General features: G+C 47.4%; 1 protein-coding gene across 1 annotated transcript in view; it reads right to left on the bottom strand.

The window, feature by feature from the left end:
- Window positions 1-2070: 2070 nt before the first annotated feature.
- LOC119445317 (venom metalloproteinase antarease-like TpachMP_B) overlaps window positions 2071-19088 on the bottom strand; it is a 141005-nt gene continuing 123987 nt past the window's right edge. Inside the window, exon 7 of the mRNA XM_037709631.2 lies at window positions 2071-2289. Within this exon, the coding sequence (XP_037565559.2) occupies window positions 2071-2289 (219 nt within the window). The remainder of the gene's footprint in view (window positions 2290-19088) is intronic.

Here is a 19088-nt window from a genome sequence, read left to right as displayed (position 1 = left end):
TCCCCCACCAAAGACAAGGTGACAAGCACTCCGTAAGACGTTGTAATAGTCTGGCAGCATATAATAGGAATTAGAAGAAAGCGTACTTATGCAGTATGTAACTATGTGCACTGGCCAATATTGCTAATACATTTGTCATAAAAGCAGGGACTGTAGTATAGCGAGTTCTGTGTACGCACGTGGTGGCCGGTGATCCTCAGGGTGAGATTCTCGAACTTTCCTCGTACGGCCATTGATCTCTTGCTACCGTAAGTAGCTGGTCACAATGTAGCAGCGGCTCACGTCCTGCGAGATACAGCAAAGTACAAATTCCGCGTGCTGAACATGTCATCATTAGTGGCTGTTGAACCGTTGTTCTTTTTTTCCCGTTTTACACAGAGCTTCGGTACCGAGTTGCTAACCGTCACATATTTTTTCAGAAAGCCTCGAAACTTGGCCTTCCTTGGGCGGCACAGCTAGTTATTCCGCATTAAGATGTGCTCGGCCCGGCTATATATGCGCAGGTCTTCTGCACGCATTTTTACATTTACGGTTAGCAGTCACACAGTACTCCGAGATTCCAGCATCCCTAGCATACTCAAGCTATGCACTATACCTGTATTCACCAATCCAGCCATATAAAAAACATAAACCAACTTTCGCCCCGCAGAATGATTATTTCCACACCCGCAGGTCATCTATTGGAAATGTCATCACTGAGTATTCGCTCTCTTGTACTCAATGTGGTGGACATCTGAATATGAAACGTGCGGGTGCAGTTGGTAGCAGGTAAGGAAGGAGGAGGGCACTACCTGCCGGGAGTGAACCTTTGTCCACCCTCCACGCCTCACCCTAACCACCTAATCCTTCTTTCGCAATGTGGAAAGGTTGTTCACAGCCTTCCAACTTCGGGATCAGAAATACCTGGTTACACTTTATTACATCGATGCAGCATTTCGGAGAGCCACAGGCCATGGGCTGCACTAGAACTAAGTCTCTTTTCCGTTCAGTCCCCGTCGAACTTCAGCCGCCGCGGCCATGAACAGAGAACGCGCTGCCAAGGCAGGGTATTTTGAGAGGTGAGGCAGTAAAGGTATATTTATAACAACGCCTTATCTTGCAAAATCGCACAGTAGCTTCTTGCTGTGTTGTTGTGCATCATTGTCAAAGAGAACACCCAGTTAGTTTATGCGCCAAGCACGTATTCACGCACTCAACCAAGCCTGTGAAGCTCTGGTGTTGAGCTTCAACGGCTTTTATTGTTCCGACTTGAGGGCTTTCTTGCAGTCAGCCTTTGCGCTATGGGGTCTGTTTGGACTGGAAGGTCTTAAATTGAGTCACATTGCTTTAAATATGCTGGAGCTAGTTTTGCTGGGTTAACTATGGCGGAATGTGAGAAAGAGTGTCATGCGAAAATCATGTTGAGCTGCGGAAGACATTTCCATTAAGTATGTACTTTTGCTTTATATTGTCGATTACAGGAAGTTCAGTTGACTTTGTCGGCTGAGTAAGCCTTTAGAACATTTTCAGGTATCTTGTAAGGTGGCAACTTGCATTTCATTCTTATACTAACTGACATTCCAAATCATGCGTGTACAATTATGATTATGATTATGATTATGATTATTATTATTATTACATTATTATTATTATTATTATTATTTGATTTAAAAATATATACAGGAAAGGGAAAGCGAGAAGCAGGCTGGCAACTGCCACCGGAAGGGGCACATACGCCTTCCTACTTTTCAGAAAGACGGAGAAAGAAACATAACAGATCCTACTGAAGTAGAAAGAAAAAGCACTTTGATAAAGTTACAGCACCGATTTACTGTTCACATGCATGTATAATGCAGAAATCTCTGTCACTTGGCAATTACCGAAGTGATTTAGGTCAACACCCGTTAATTTTAGCGAGTAAAGTAAAACATATTACGACAGGAACCACCCTCGATAATTATCTGATACAATTTGAAGCATTTTTGAGTCAATGACGCAAGTGTATATGTTCACATTTTATTTTGTGTTTTCGCATTGATGCGGCCATGCCGCCGAGTCCCAGGTCACCTTCATTGTCTTCCAGATTCTTTTTCACCTACTGCCATTGCTGTCGCTGGCATCACCTCCTCTGGTGCCAAGGACAACAACGTCGCGGCGCAGCGAGCACACCATCTCCTCCACGTCAACCGGAACGATGACGATATGGCCGACAATGCCGAACCGGCCATCGTGCACGAGACGTTGCACTCGTATGCAGGGCGACAGCACGCGCTCGGTGATCTCGTTGAGCGGCGGCAGATGCGAGGGCCTCTCGGAGTGAGAGAATTATAGCTCCGAGAGGCGCGAGACCGTGCCCCGAATCAAGGAACCTCTGCGCGTGGCACACTGCCCAAACGAACTCGCGTCCTCCCAGGGAAACGCTCGCTCGAGGATCGCCACATGCGTGGCGACGTACGACACCCTGACGACGTACGATGGGAACCAGAGGCAATTGCAGACGCTTCATGCCGCAAAAACTACATCTCGCTTTTGCAAGTACGCGCCTGCAGCCCTGCGAGTGCCAGTCCTCCAATCGGCGCCACGTGGTCTCGGCCTTGCGCTTGGTCTGTAGCTGTTCTTTGACCGAAGGTCGCTTCCCTTTTACAGCGAAGCTGGTAAGGGCTAGTTCCCCCAGGATTGTGTCCGCGTGTAGACAAAAAAGTTGTCGCAGTTTCACCTGAAAGGCGAAGCATCAATTGCGATAGCAAATTTGTAGAGAGCTACACGGAGTAATGATATTAGCTTTATCAGCTGTATAAACTTGGACATGCAGCAGCACCGGCAACACGCAGAACTGTTGTCGACGCCGTCGGCGTTTTGCCCGCGTTCGCACAAAAAGCGTGCGCCGTTGCTGACTGTTGCCGGAGCCTCTGATTTAAATAGGCACTTGGTGCCGCAGCTAAACGTCGCCTCCCTTCCCTCCCCCTCCCCCCCCCCACGGCCTTTCGCGCGTCGGATGAAGGCGCGTTTGCTCTACATATATGGTGATTGTAAAGAAGGAAATTAACGCCTACTTCTGCAGCCCTTAAGGGAGCACGGCGCAGAACGCGCGTTTGTTCTCCGCCAGGGGTTCACTCCCCGTGAAAGCGCGCGTCCCTCGCGCCCTTTCACTCGCACATACAGCGTTCGGCGGCGCGCGGCGACGATTTCATCTCCATTGACGTCATAAGGAACCTCACGGCGACGGCGACGACGACGGTGACGCCGACGGCAGGAATCTGCTTTGGAGTGTCCATATAATTGCTATCGCAATGAAACTATCATCATCATCATCATTTCGGCTCCATGTGCGTTCCGGTTTCCCGCCAGTTGTGCCTTAGCAAAGGTGTCAAAACGGATGATAACATGACTGATAAGCCATGACATCAATGAATGAATGAACTTTAATTATCGTCCAAACGAGGGGAGACTGGGACTAAAGGCACAAAGGCCTGACAGAGGTCCCAGCCCCCACAATTACAACAGCGGTGATAACCAATGCAAATGAATACATATAAAACGTGCATACATCTCTCACGAGAGAACAGAATTTCAGTAACAAATACAACATTTGTTCATTGTATTGAGTAAACCACAAAAAGCATTAGCACAAATGGTATCTATATAGACTGTTTATGTCATACATGCATACGTACAGATGTGAAAGAAACAAAATATCAATAATTAGTGAAAGCAATGTCTTCGGCGTGTAATAATGCACTGAGCCCTTTTTTAAACGAGCTTTCACAAGTGTTAAAATTTAATAATTATCCTACCTTGTTCAATATTTCTGTCGATTGATATAGGAATGTTTGTTTTCCATCATTTGTTCTTGTTTTTGGAACGTGCCTGGTTTTCCGGCGTAGTGGGTAATGAGATATTTCATATTTGTCCGTTTTGGTGAATAATTTTCGTTTATGTATGGTGACCAGAAGCTTCTTATAATGTATTCTGTCTGCTCGAAGACGGGAGTAACGCTGGAATAATGGAGCTGTTTCAAGGTCTACGAAACGGCCATGGTAATTGCAGTACATACGAAGGATTCGTTTCTGTAAAAGAATTAATTTGTTGTTGTTTGTTTTTGAAGTTGTACCGCATACTAAGCAGAGAACATTGTATAACTGTTGTTTGAGCCAAAGCGGAATTAGATGGTTTATTCTATTAATGATACCGACAGATTTAGAAAGGTCATTGCACAGCATCCTTATATGTGAACCCCAGAATAAATGTTCATTGAACCATACGCCTAATAATTTTTGTTCTTGGACTTGGTTAATTGCCGTTTCATTGAAATAAATGTTGATCTCATTGGGTATGTTCTTGTTACGAGCTCTGCATAAAATGTATGTGGTCTTTCCAGTATTTAATTCTAGACTATTCTCTCTCAGACAAACTGACAAGCGATTTAGATACGCATTAACAATATTAGTAAGTTCGGAAGTGTCATTGGATGTAAAAAAAAATACGTTGGTATCATCGGCATACATTGCCAAGTCGGGTGAGCCAGGTATTCGTACAATATCGTTTACATATATGAAGAACAATAGTGGGCCCAGTTTTGAGCCCTGCTTTATAGGTAAAATGTCAGAGGCAACAGAATTTGTTTCAACAAATTGGTTTCCATTCGTTAAATAACTTCTTATTAAATCATTAGCGTCGCCACGTATCCCGTAGATTTCTAATTTATTTATTAATATTTTATGATCAATCTAGTCGAAAGCCTTCCGTCTTCCGTAAATCTAAAAAAAGACCAAGTGTAACCTTCTGTTTTTCAATGTTCTCAATTATTTTATCTTTGATATCTAGAAGGGCTTGCTCTGCTGACCTATCTTTTTTGGAAACCATATTGGTACTTAGAGATTACATTATGTTTAGTCAAGAAAGACCACAGCCTGTCAACCACGACACTTTCAAAAAGTTTTGAAAATATATTTAAGACCAATATTGGCCGGTAATTTGAGATTGGATCTTTCGCACCACCTTTATGGATTGGTGTTATTCGAGTGGTTTTTAGCGCATCAGGAAAAATTCCTGAAGGTATTGACAAATTGACAATGTAAGCGAGAACAACACTTATTTCGGCCGAAACATATTTATTCGGCTCAGGACGAATTCCATCACGTCCTGCCGAGGCTGTACACTTCATTTTGTCTATCAGATTTTGCATCTCTGCACTATCTGTGGGTTGCAGAAAGATAGAGCTGGTCATATCGATTACATGAACCACGCTTCTTTCGGATCCTCTCGAATCCAGCTTGTACAAAATGTTCGTTCATGCTCTTCATTTGACTTTTGTTCAGCAGTTGTATCTGTGACGCGCAACTTGACTTTCTACTCGTTATTTTATTCGCAGCGTTCCATATCAGTTTTGTTTCGTTGCGTATGCCATAAAACAGTTGTGGGTAGTAATCTTGTTTGACTTTCTTCAGTTTGCTTTGTAGGTGATTCCTGAACTTTTTGTATGTCGCGAACTGTTCTTGCTCAGGTGTTTTTATAGAAAGGTGGTACATCGCATTTTTCTTTTTATGTCGGTATATAAATGACGGTTTATCCAAGGTTTTAGTACTTATTTCTGTTTCGTTCATATCGTAGCGGGAAAGCCGATTCATAAGAACTTTGTATGTTTGAAAGAAAGATGTTAAAAGCTGCGTTAACATCACTTTCATTGTAGACCGCCTGCCAGTCTATAGCTACAAATAATTCCCGAAAGTGTTCTAAAGAAAAATTGTTTATTATTCGGTGATAAGAAGGTACATGGGTAGAGCCATTGTTGTTCGTGAAATTGGTAAAGGAAAATAGGGGTAAATGGTCACTTATGTCACTTGCAAGAACGCCGGTAAATACTTCATCTTCGTTTACGTTTGTAACACAGATGGCAATTAAAGTGGCACTATTCGCTGTAACTCTGGTTGGTAACTTAATATGATTTTTGCAGGCGTGGCAAGCAAGAAGTGATTTCAGTTACCATGCGGAAGTGTCATGTGAGCTAATGTCTATATTTATATCTCCCATGATTATCACAGGCTGATTGCTAGAACAGGCATGGAATAGCAACATGTCTAAAAATTGCTAAACTTTTGTTTATCGCCAGTAGGAGGTCTATATATTACCGATGCCGAGGCCTTTCCTAAATGTACAGTAATACATTCTACGTCTTCGGTAACTACAGAGAATTTTTCCACTGCGGTAAAGCGTATCCTTTCATTTATGTACATATACATATAGCTACACCACCTCCCCTTTGATTGATTCTAGTTATGTGCTGCGAGCGATATCCTTCAAAGAAAGGTATGTGGTCGTTTGGTGATAACCACGTTTCGGTAAAACATAAAACATCAAACTTATTTTCTATTAACGACATCAGATTGTCAATTTTGTCTACTTTGTTCCTTATACTCCTTGCATTAATATGCATAGCCGAAAAAGATTTTAAACATGTGGCTTCTCTGTTGAGACGAAGGACGTCATAATAAGTCTCACTGATCGATTCAAATCCCATCTTAAAAGAATTTTCGAGGTAGTGTATGCGGGCCTTACAACCTATTCGCGCTCTGACGTAATTTTTTCGAGGTCATTTTTGGAGGCTATGCGGATGACCCTTGAAGTCTCATTTTTCCGTGCCAACACGCGTCCTTTTGATGTCCAAACGAACTGCCAGTTCACCTCAGATTTCTTCTTGCGCGTGGCTGTGAGCAGTTTCTTGTTTTTTTGTGTCAGGTGTTCATTTACATACACAGAGTTTTTAGATTCGAGACCAAGATATTTACATGTCAGCCACTTCTTTCTGGCCTTGGCGAGCAACTCATCTCACTTCCTTCGTTGGACGAAGCGAACAACAATCTTGTGCACATCCGGTTTCGGTGTCGGGACCCAGTGACATGTCTTAATGTCACTTTCCTGGCGGCTTTCTTCAAGTGCTTCACCTACTTTTTCAACCATTTTCATGACGTCATCTGTTTATTTTTGGAATACCCTTGATTTGAGATTATTCATTCATTGATACTGTTCAAGTTCTTCGATTTTTCGATCAAAAGCCTTCGATCAAAAGCCTTAGTTAGGTCTAGCCGCAAGATGGCTCTGGTGTCCAGCCTCGAGCTTTTATCGCCATCGATAATTTCTTGCTTGAGCTGAATCATGATATCTTGTGTAGAAAGTTTAGCGCGGAAGCCAACAATGGTATTGGGGAAGAGATCGCGGTCGTCCATATGTTTGTGTAAGCGTGTGAGGATGACGTGTTCTAAGACCTTTCCGACGCATGAAGTAAGTGATATGTGGCGGAGGTTTTCGAGTAGGAGGCGCTTCCCGGGTTTAGGAATCATGGTTTTGGCTTCTTTCTATTGTGGCGGGAGTTGTCCAGTTTCCCAGTACGCGTTAAAATGAGCCGTTATGGCTGTTAGACAGTCCTCATCTAGGTTGCGAAGCATTTTGTTAGTAATGCCATCAGGTCCCGGGGCCGAGTTAAGGCGGAGTGCGAGGATGGCTGCACGTACTTCTGCAGATTGTATGGGCGCGTCCAGATGGTCATTAGTGGTGCCAGTGTATGCTGGAGCTGGTGTAGCAGGCTGAGGTCCTACGTAGCGGTCGATAAGCTCTTGAAGAATCTGTGCGTCCGTGCCCGGATGGGTGTGAATAATCTTTTGCAAGTTGTGCTGTTGTGTGTTCTTGCTGTTGGCCGGATCGAGGAGGCAACGAAGCATATTCCACGTTTTGGGTAGGTTTGGTTGCCGCACCATGCTGTCGCATGTGCTGTGCCAATTTTCGCGAGTAAGTTGTTGTGCATAGTCTTCGATATGAAGGGCGAGCGCGGCAATGCGTTTTATGAGCGTTCGGTTGAGATTGTTGCGTTTGTATCTGCGCTGCAGACTGGCGAGGGCTTCCCACATATGCAGTAACTTGCTATCTGCCTCCTGCAGTTTGGCTTCCTCTGGCACCAATTTAGTTGCTTTGTTCACGTCTTGCAGCAAGGATGCGACCCAATCTTCCAAAAGGTGTTGGGTACCGGAGAGAGAGGTGATGGCTCTGACCTGCCGGAAAGCGTCCGAGTCTCTGAGGTGGAGTTGAAGGCCCTTGGGCTTTCGCGGGCCCGCTCGAACTGTGGTTTGAATTATATAGTGGTCGCTGCCCAAGTTGTCTTGTGTGTTGATCCAGTCTGCCTGTTGTATTCGTTTTGCGAATGTCAGGTCCGGAGTAGCGTCTCTGCTAACGCTGTTTTCCACGCGAGTTGGACAGGTTGGATCCGTGACAAGAGTAAGACCTAGGTTCTGTCCGTCAAGCCACGGTTATCTTCCCTTTCGGCGGTCCTCCGGGTATCCCCATGACACCGCAGGGGCGTTTAGGTCCCCTACAATGAGCAGGGGGGCTCCTCTGGCTACTTGATCTGCTTTGGCGAAGAGTCGTAGAAATCTATGTTGTTGTTTGGGGCTGCTATATACATTGAGGATGAAGAGGCTCTGTTGCGTGCGCCTTGCAGACGGGATGATCACCTGGAGAATGTGGGCTGCTGTATCAATGCCTGTGTGATGTTGTATAACCGGAATGGTTCGCTTAACTAGTGTGGTTACTTGGGGCCTGCGTTCCTCATCCGAAACTGCAGTGTACGCCGCGTATTCCGACAGCTTAGCCGGTTTTCCGGTCTCTTGTAATGCGATAATATCGGGGGGGGGGGGGGTATGTGGCACGAGAGAGGTAATGTACCGGAAGCCCCGGCAGTTCCACTGCCAAATGCAGTAGGTGGCTCGTTCGCGATTACTCGTAGCCATCTTTGTCAGGATGGAGTAAGGCTTCTTTAGGGGACCTGCTCTGGGACGGCGTAGGGCGTTTTCCAACTCTGTCAAACGGGTATTGTGATTTTGAGCCAGGGTCGCGACCATGTCTTGAAAGGCTTTGTGCGTGTCGTCCATTTTTTCCTGCCGCTGTTTTTCTCTTGCCGCAAAGGCTTGCTCAATTCTGGGTAGTAGTAGCGTTTCGAATTGCGCAGCAAGGAGGGTCTCCATTGCGCGTTCGAGAGCCCTTGTAATGGAGGCGTCGAGCAATTCGGCGAGCTTTCAGTCTAATGCTTCGCTGAGTTTACAGTCTATCCTCTGTTGCAGCTGAATGAGAGCCTCAGAGTTGACACTCCCTTCTGGAGTATATGCTGATGATGTCGCTTGTGTGATGGGTTCGAGTGCGTTGCGTTTGTGCAAGGCTGATTTTTGGATGGTGTGCGGGGACTCTACTGCAGGGACAGGAACAATGTCTGCATTTGATGTTAATCGTTTGTGTTGTATGTCTGCAAGTTGTGATTTGAGCTTAACGTTTTTGCGTTGAGGTCTTGTGTCTCAGCACGCAAGGATCGGAGCTCCTGCATGAAGCTGTGCATGGTAGCATTACTAACTGTGTTCACTGTGGTTGCTTTAGGCTGCGTGGTGTGACGTGTGTGGGCGACAATGCTGGCCCAGCTTACCTTGGGGGGAGCGTCTTAGACTTTAGCTGTGGTCGCTCTAAGGGTGGCATTTCGTTGATGCTGCGTCGATGTTGAATCCGGTCCACTTTGGGATTGGCTGCATCCCTGTGACTGACTGCGATGTCGGGAGTGGCTGCGTCCACGAGACTGGCTGCGTCCACGAGACCGGCTGCGTCCACGAGAGTTGCTGCGTTCGGGAGCTTGTGGTTGGGGCGTCGACTTCAGTGTTGGCTGAGCGGAGTCTCCACTTGCAGAGGTCGATGGCCGAGACTCCTGGTTCGCTTCTTGTTGTTCCAGTCGTAGGCGTTCCCCTCGTTGTTGGAGTAGGAGGTGTGTCTGGAAGCGGCGATGACATGCCTTATCGCCAGTCGTGTGGTCCTTGCCGCAGAGCGCGCAGCAAGGTTGACAGGTATGATCAGCTGGCGGATTTACTGTGCCACAGCTCTTGCATTTCTTCTGGGTCGGAGTGGTGCATACATCGGCCCTGTGGCCCAGGTAGCACATAGTCTTCAAAACGTCGTATTAATGAATTCAACGTCTAAAACAGATTTACGCTTTAAAAACGTCACAGGCACGACAGCTTAAAAACGAGGGGTGAATACGTCTTGAAAACGTTTTCATAAGACTAGCCGTATCTGTTCAATTACCTTGCGTACTGGGTTTTCGACAGCGCCGTTTTTGGCGGGAGAATTCGTAATTTATCCAACCTTACGCAAGGTGGCGATACCGTCGTCACATCGGTCACATGACCACGGTGTACATGCCCAAGCTTGTGGCCGCGGCTGCCGACTCCCGCGTGAAACTGGCCTGTGCATAGTTCCGTAATTGCGCTTTGTTTGGGCTGTCATGTGCTTCTGCCTGTTTTCGATTGTGCTGTCCTTTGTCATTGTGATGAGTGAAAGAAAATGATGACGACGAAGTGCGCGCGGATTCTTTCGCGATTTGACCACGGATGTGAGTGATCTCGCCAAATCAGCGATGGCCCAGTGGTATTGGGCCACGTATGGCGAGCACGTGGCGAAATGCTTCGTGGCGAGACACGCGGCTAGTCAGCGGGAGACGGAAGACAGCAGGCCGAAGTGTCGTACGCCGACAATCAAGGCTCTAAGGAACGCGGCCGTCCATGGAGCTGCCGCCCGACCGTTGCCCTTCACCAAGGTGTTCGCCAGCGCGAGTACTGCAGCTCGGAGCGTGGCTTGGCCTGCTGTGCTACCACTTGCCGCGAGCATTGCGGATCAAGGGCAAGGAGTCTCCTTGGTCAGTTGTTCGGCGGAGCACCGTTCGTGGCCTAGCTAATGGCCGCATATGCACCGAGCACTGCGGCTCGCGCGCAAGCTGTCCGCGGGAGCGCAAGCTGTCCGCTGGGCAGGCTGACGATTCCTGCAACTTGCACTGCGGCTCGGATGCAGGCTGACCGATTAGTGCCAGTGAGTGGTCGTCTCCAGTTCGGTCCGGTTCGGTCGCTCCGCATCGTCTCCAACATCGAGGCGTGTCCGATGTCGTCACGTCATCGCCCCTCACTTCGGTAAGCCCTCGTCTCATGTACACCGTACCGTGTGCTCTCTTGACTTTCTTTCTCGGATTCCTATCAACCCTAGCTGTCTAGCCTTGTATGTATGTCGTTTCATGTGGCGTAAGGTTCTGTGTGGTTGTAGTTTGATTTTATATAGTTTTCGTAAATGTAGTTTGGTTTTAGTTTTCATAAAGGTAGCTTGCATTTTTTCATCACGAGTTCGACTGCTTTTTTTGCGTCCTTTTCCTCATCGCGCGGCACAACAAACAAGTGTGACGAATATGTCCTCGTGATTTCCTTTACACTCATGCAAGTATTGCAGTGTTGTGCTGTCTTATTCGACACTGCGTCTGCAGTGATTTGTTTGTATGGTTTTAATTTGTTGAGCAGCTTAGTTTTGCATTAAAGAGTGCTGAGTGGAGGGCACTAATTTGCGCTTCAATCTGATTCTCATGTCGCTATGTGAGGAGCCTTTTCAGTGATGTTGTATTTAAGGCGTAAAGCTCAGTATGAGGATGAAGGTCAAAAAAATGTTGCTTTTGTGCGCCTGACATCGGGATCCGCCGTCAGGAGTGAAACTACCAAGTTTGGCAGGATGCGAAGAAAGGTGGGAATTGCTGTCTCTGCGCACGTTGCCTATATCCTCTTGACAGCTGTGATCGCGGTATTTCAGTTTCCCGTTTCGCAAGAATGTTGCACACAAGAAAACTGACATACAGGCTCTTTGTTGATGATTCATTACGGGTATGGTAGAGCAAGAGATGAGGTCAAGTGCCCGTCTATGCCGTGTGCTACAGCGTACCCATAGAATATTGCTTACCACATTGTGCTTTTATCGCTTGAGATTCAGGTTCTTTCGATTGTGTTTTGGCCCGTTTTATATTACGTTATTGGTATTTCATGGTCTTTAGAGGAACTTTGTTTCCAATGTGAGACGGGCAAATTCAATTTTCTTTGGCACCTCTGCACGGTTGCGATATATTGCGCTGCTTATTGTAGCTTTCTGCTTCTTATAGTTTTTCTAGTTCGCGAATGGATGCCGCATATATGCTGCATAACTCGCTAGTGGATACTGCATATGTGAATCGTGAATCCCCTTGACGTAAAATATCCTGTTACTCCAGGTAGTCACGATTATTAGCAGTTTGTGACTGGTGTCGGACTCTACGCTGCGCGGCCTTCGCGGCATTTAGTCGGCCGCCTGCCGTGTTCGTACGTGTGCCAGTGTACGCACGGTGCTTGAGAAGTGCTCGCGCGGTTCTTTCGATTTGTGCGCTCTTCCTGCACTTCGCGCCACAGGGCATGTCGCGGTTCTTGGTCCTTGTGCAACAAATTTTCCTAGCGGATGTCAGACAGAGCAGAGGAGCCTCTATTTAGGCATGTCAGTGCACTAAGTAAGTTGAAGGCTGGAATTTGCTTCTTAGTGACAATGTGATGGCTTATTTACACAGCCATTTTAACCATGGCAGTACGGTATGAATTCGTGCATGATTAGTTGCATAAAATTGTCCCTGCGGGGAGGTCTAAGTACAAAATACGATTACAGGGCAACAGTGTACCAATAACCGCAGAAGTATTGGACGAATGCATTGTGACTGAATGTGTTGTCTTGAGTGGTAGTGAGCAGTTGACAGATGACTTAAAACGTGATAATGCTTTAAGCACATAGCGACTTTAATTATTCTTGCTCCCTTGGAATGGGCCAACTGATCGTTCTCATTCAGTCCACTGGCATCAACACAGCGGCCACTGGTGAAAGTGCGGAGAACACATGAACATACATTGGGACATCTTCCCTCATCTGCTTTAAAGAGTGTTCTCGAAATCGCTTAAGAAATGCAAACAATCACACTGCTAGCACAGGACGGGCGAGTGAACGCAATTTAGTATGCTATTACATAAGATGTCGCTAATTTCACTTGAAATGCTTGGTAAATTTAATGTAGAATCCACATATGTGATTTCATTGAGCAGCCTCTTCAAAACAATTTCTGCAATAAAGTTCCCCTCATTATGTTTGTTTTTATGATCAGGATACAGTGTTGTAGTTGCATATTTTGTGTATATATTACTTTCATAAGTCATAATAAAATTTAGTATGTCTTTAACATTGCAGCTTACTCGTGCTGTTGTTTCATTATAAGCTGCAAAATTTTGAAAGAATCTGTAGGCCTCCCCACTTATCTAGCAAGCACACCTAGATGGAAGTCTTCAGTGCTACACCTCAGTGCTACCTCTGGTGCTACCAAGTGAAGAGCAAATGCACATACTCTACGCTGCGCGGCCTTCGTGTCAGCTGGGACTCGGTCCCAGCTGACCTTTGGGACTCGGTCCCAGCTGACCTTAACCCGAATGTTAAAATATGTCGATGCATTCTAACGCGACCAAACCCATGTTGCTTACCATTGTATGGCGTAAGTCACAATTTTTTGTATTCTGCTTAATTGCATAACTAGTTAGGAATAATGAACCAACATATGAAGCAACGAAGTTTGGAAAGAAGTGCGGTTTACAAAACGTCAAATTAAACAGTTTATAAGTTTCTATTAAGTATTAGTATTTTCCCGCTCACTGCAGATGCCCTCAAAATACAAAAAAAATACCATGTGACATGCCCTCTGGTGCGTCGTGATTGCAGTGTCCCCAAACGTTCCGCGTACAAACGAACATAGCATTTAGCAGGGTGTTGCTGCTTAAAAGGCGACAGGGCACCGACGCAGGCGTTGGCTGCGCGATTTACGCCAGCAACCGTTATTTCTTGCGCTGCGATAACACTTGCCCTGCGTTTTAAGCGGCAGCACGCCCTGCTAAATGTTATTTTTGTTTGTACGAGGAACGTTTGGTAGCACTGCAATCACGGCGCGCAAGCGAGCATGTCACGTGGTATACTTTTTTATTTATTTCGCAGGCATCTGTAGCAAGAGGAAAAAAAAACAACTAATAAGTTAGAAACTGTTTAATCGGACGTTTTGCAGACCGCTCTACAACTTAATAATTTGAATTTTGTTGGCTTCGCTGGTTATTTAATATCAGCTAATTATGCAATTGATCCGCATACAAAAGATAGTGTGATTTACTGCAAACAATAGCCCGCAACATGCATTTGGTCACGTCCTCTTAGTGTGCGCCGGCATATTTTCAACTCTGGCTAAAGTTAGCTCGGACACCCTGTATATGCCAGCGATAGTATGTGGGCAAGCCTTTCTGCTGAAGCCACTGAATTTGCATTCAAAAGATTTCAACTACCAGCGTAGTGCAGGATACCTGTCCATTTCGACAAAATGGAGCACGATAGTGCACATATAAGGGCGTACTTGATCAGGGCAACAAGTCTGTCTACATTAAAAACATTTGAAGTACCAGCATGTACGACAGTTGCATTGCAAGAGGCACTGAATAATGTTAAGTGGTGCGCTCTCAAGCTGTTCATTAATGGAATTTTTCCTGGACTGTGTGCCAAATACTTTTGGATGTGAAAGTTGGGATTCTATCAGCCATCGTCATCTTCCTCGGCCGCCTTTTATAGACGTTTTCACGAGGGGACTTCCGACGGTCTGGCGTGGAGAGTATGTGTCAGTGTTGCCTGTTCGGTCGGGACTGTGAGCTTGCCTTGCGCTTGCATTGCGGAGTGGTAGCTTTATTTAGCTCCGTTTATTTTTGTCATGAATGACTTACGCTCGTAAATAATGGCATATATACTCATCAAAAGGCTACAGGCCAGCACTGTGCAGTTTATGGGTGCACAAACAACCAGCGGAAAATAACGATTTTGAGGAGTATAGTGTGTCCACAACACAGCACTCCGCGAGACCACTGCCGATGTGATATGTTCACGTTTCGCCGGTTTCCTGCATCACCTGAGGACTTGGCATTTCAGTCTAATGTGAACCAATGCACACATCAGTAAAATAACGCATTTTGGTAAACCTTTTTCGGCACATGTCCCAATAGGTTGCGAGAATTGTCAGCTCTTCGATACAATATTTTCTCGTATGTAGTGGCAGAGGCTACATTTGTTATTCTTTCAAACACAACTTCATTCCACTGCCAAATAAGGGGGCCACACGGCGCACTTTTTATCGTGATCGAGGCCGATCTGGGTCGAATTTCTTGGACGCGATTGGCTTCTTTGCTCAATCTGCGGAAGGGAGCCAATCGCGGTCGAACATTCTGATCCAGATCGGTCTCGATCGCTATCAAAATGGCCGTGTGACACCGGTATAACACAAATTGAAGCACTCTGCGAGAGAACTAGTCAGTAAATACTGTCACTTAGTAGTGACGCTGAAGAAAACAGTCGTAAAACTGTGTACGACGAAACTGGTTGTTTATTGGGCGAACCTGTGCCCACAAAAGCAAGGTGAATGAATGAATGAATGAACTTTTATTTCCCTTTTTAAGAAAGGGGAGGGGCCGGGGGGGAGAGAGGGAGGCCTGTGTGCTCCAGTCTTAGCACCTTGTGCTGCCAGACGTCCGCCTACCAGTCGTGGTAGGCCTCCGCTACCTCCTCAGCCCACCTCAGGACTCGGTCCTGCAGGGTGGGATCGGAGCTGCGCAGGGCAGTCTCCCACAGCTCCTCGCTACTAATTAATGGTTTGAGGTTGCGGGGGGGATATTTGATGGGGCATTTCCACATTATATGGGAGAGATCTGCTGTTTGGACAGGGCAGAAGCGACACTTGGGTGTCGGGTATGTGTCGGGAAAGAATAAGTGCAAAGTGCGTGGGGTAAGAAAAGTGCGAGTTTGTAGTTGGCGCCACAATATTTCTCTCTGGCGCGTGCTCGACACAGAGAGAGGTGGATACGTTAGGCGTTGGTGTTTGTAATGTGTGCAAATTTCATGGAATTTCACAAAAGCAAGGTACACTCAAAGCAGAACGATACCGGCGAACACAGTCGGCGATCGTCGAAAATCTGATCAGCGGCGAAGCGCGTCGGCTTTTATACCTGAGTCATCAAATGTTCCAGATTAATGCCTGAGGCCCGCGTGTCTTCCAGAAAGTTCTAGACAATTCGCGTCGGTCATACAATCAGATAAATAAGCGTCGGTGAAAACAGGCAACGGAAAGAAGCATTGATAACGTTCTAGAAACTTCCGATACAGGCGCGTCCTGCGCCGAGCGATAACGTTTAACATTTGTTAGCCGGTGGAAAGCGGCCACCGGTGAAAGATGAAACATGTATACGTGTCAATACCCTCCCTTTAAAAAGCATCGTCACGATGCTACAAACACGAAAGCGAAAACAAAACCATGCGTAATAAACAACAAACAAACAAAAAAAAAACAATAACAAAGTAACGAAGTACCTAAGGTCGTCAGCGGGCGTAGAAAGGTTTAAGACGCACCACATGGATGACTTCAGGTCGTGCTCGGCGCCGCTGTGATTGCGAAATGCCGTCTGGCACCACCTCATAGTCCAGTGCGCCAATACGTCAGATTATCTTATATGGTTCGAAATAGTGACGCAACAGTTTCTCGCTAAGTCCTCGTCGGCGAATCGGAGTCCAGACCCAAACACGGTCGCCGGGCTGGTACTCGACGTAGCGTCGTCGAAGATTGTAGTCTCGGCTGTCGGTCCTCTGCTGGTTCTTGATGCGCAGGCGGGCGAGCTGTCGACCTTCTTCGGCACGCTGCAAATAAGTGGCAACGTCGACATTTTCTTCGTCAGCGACGTCTGGTAGCATGGCGTCAAGCGTCGTTGCCGCGTTCCTTCCGTAGACCAGGTTGAACGGCGCCATGTGCGTCGTTTCTTGCACGGCCGTGTTGTATGCGAAGGTCACGTACGGAAGGATGGCATCCCACGTCTTGTGTTCGACGTCGACGTACATTGCCAGCATGTCGGCGATGGTCTTATTTAGGCGCTCGGTGAGGCCATTCGTCTGCGGGTGGTAGGCGGTGGTGCGGCGATGGCTTGTCTGGCTGTACCACAGGATGGCTTGAGTTAGTTCTGCCGTAAAGGCCGTGCCTCTGTCGGTGATGAGGACTTCTGGGGCACCGTGACGCAGGAGGATGTTCTCAACGAAGAATCGGGCTACCTCGGCGGCACTGCCTTTGGGCAAGGCTTTTGTTTCGACGTAGCGGGTGAGGTAGTCCGTAGCGACGACGATCCATTTATTCCCGGACTTCGACGTCGGAAAAGGCCCCAGTAAGTCCATCCCGATCTACTGGAACGGTCGGCGAGGTGGCTCGATTGGCTGTAGAAGTCCGGCTGGCCTTGTCGGCGGTGTTTTGCGTCGCTGACAGTCTCGGCATGTCCTTACGTAATGGGCGACGTCGGCAGAGAGGCGAGGCCAGTAATATTTTTCTTGTATCCTCGCGAGAGTGCGTGAAAAACCGAGGTGTCCAGCCGTTGGGTCGTCATGGAGAGCTTGCAGAACCTCTGGACGCAATGCTGAGGGTAGCACGAGGAGGTAGTTGGCTCGGAGAGGCGAGAAGTTCTTCTTTAGGAGAATGTCGTTTTGCAAGAAAAACGACGCCAATCCTCGCCTGAACACCTTCGGCACAATGACGGTCTTGCCTTCCAGGTAGTCTACAAGGCTCCTTAGTTCCGGGTCGGCTCGTTGTTGTTCGGCGAATTCGTCGGCACTGATGGGTCCCAAGAAAGTGTCGTCATCCTGGTTGTCTTGTGGCGGCGGTTCGACGGGGGCGCGAGACAAACAATCGGCGTCAGAGTGCTTTCGCCCGGTCTTGTAAACGACGGTGATGTCGAATGCTTGAAGTCTCAGGCTCCAGCGTGCGAGGCGACCTGAAGGACCCTTCAAGTTAGCTAGCCAACATAAGGCGTGGTGGTCGCTCACAACTTTAAAGGGCCTGCCATAGAGGTAGGGGCCAAACTTTGATGTAGCCCAGATGATGGCGAGGCACTCCTTTTCTGTTGCGGAATAATTTGCTTCCGCCTTCGATAGCGACCGGCTAGCGTAACTTACAACCCTATCTAGTCCGTCAGTCCATCTGCACAAGCACGGCGCCGAGTCCTACGCTGCTTGCGTCGGTGTGGACTTCCGTATCGGCGTTTTCGTCGAAATGCGCAAGTATTGGCGGCGATTGCAGGCGTCGCTTCAGTTCTTCGAATGCTTCGACTTGCGGCGTCTCCCACTTGAACTCGACGTCGGCCTTCGTGAGATACGTCAGTGGCTCAGCGATCCGTGAAACATTCTTGACGAAGCGCCTGTAATAGGCGCACAGTCCAAGAAATCTACGCACTGCCTTCTTGTCAGTGGGCGGAGGAAAGTTGGAGATTGCCGCAGTTTTCTGAGGGTCGGGGCGCACTCCAGACTTGTTGATGACGTGGCCCAAAAACAAGAGCTCCTCATATGCGAAGTGGCACTTTTCGGGCTTTAACGTGAGTCCGGAGGTTTTGATTGCTTGAAGAACTGTTTCAAGGCGCCGCAGGTGTTCTTCGAAGCTTGAGGCAAACACAACGACGTCGTCCAAATAGACGAGGCAAGTCTGCCACTTCAAGCCTGCCAGTACTGTATCCATGACGCGTTGGAAAGTCGCAGGTGCCGAGCAAAGACCAAACGGCATGACCTTGAACTCGAACAGTCCGTCTGGTGTTATAAAGGCAGTCTTCTCCCGGTCCCTCTCGTCGACTTCGATTTGCCAGTAGCCGGTTTGAGGTCCATCGACGAAAAATACTTTGCGTTGTAGAGTCGATCCAAGGCGTCATCAATCCGTGGGAGAGGGTATACGTCCTTCTTCGTGATCTTGTTGAGCCGACGATAATCGACGCAGAAACGTAGGGTTCCATCCTTCTTCTTCACTAACACCACGGGGGACGCCCACGGACTCTTGGACGGCTGGATGATGTCGTCGCGTAGCATTTCGTCGACTTGTTGCCTTATGGCCTCGCGTTCGCGCGCCGAAACTCGGTACGGGCTCTGACGGAGTGGGCGGACATATTCGTCGGTTATAATGCGGTGCTTGGCGACAGGGGTTTGTCGAACTTTTGACGACGACGAGAAGCAGTCCTTGTATTGCAGGAGCAGAGCTTTTAGCTGTACTTTCTTATGATTGGGAAGCTTCTGATTGACGTCGAAAGTTGGTTCAGGTACTACAGTCGTCGTTGAAGGTGCACTGGAATCCGTGAAGGCGAAAGCAGTGCTGGCTCGTACTATTTCGTCGATGTAGGCGA

Source organism: Dermacentor silvarum, chromosome 3 (genome assembly GCF_013339745.2).
Source record: "Dermacentor silvarum isolate Dsil-2018 chromosome 3, BIME_Dsil_1.4, whole genome shotgun sequence".
In the NCBI taxonomy this organism is placed as follows: domain Eukaryota; kingdom Metazoa; phylum Arthropoda; class Arachnida; order Ixodida; family Ixodidae; genus Dermacentor; species Dermacentor silvarum.
This window is presented reverse-complemented; position numbering and strand designations above follow the sequence as displayed.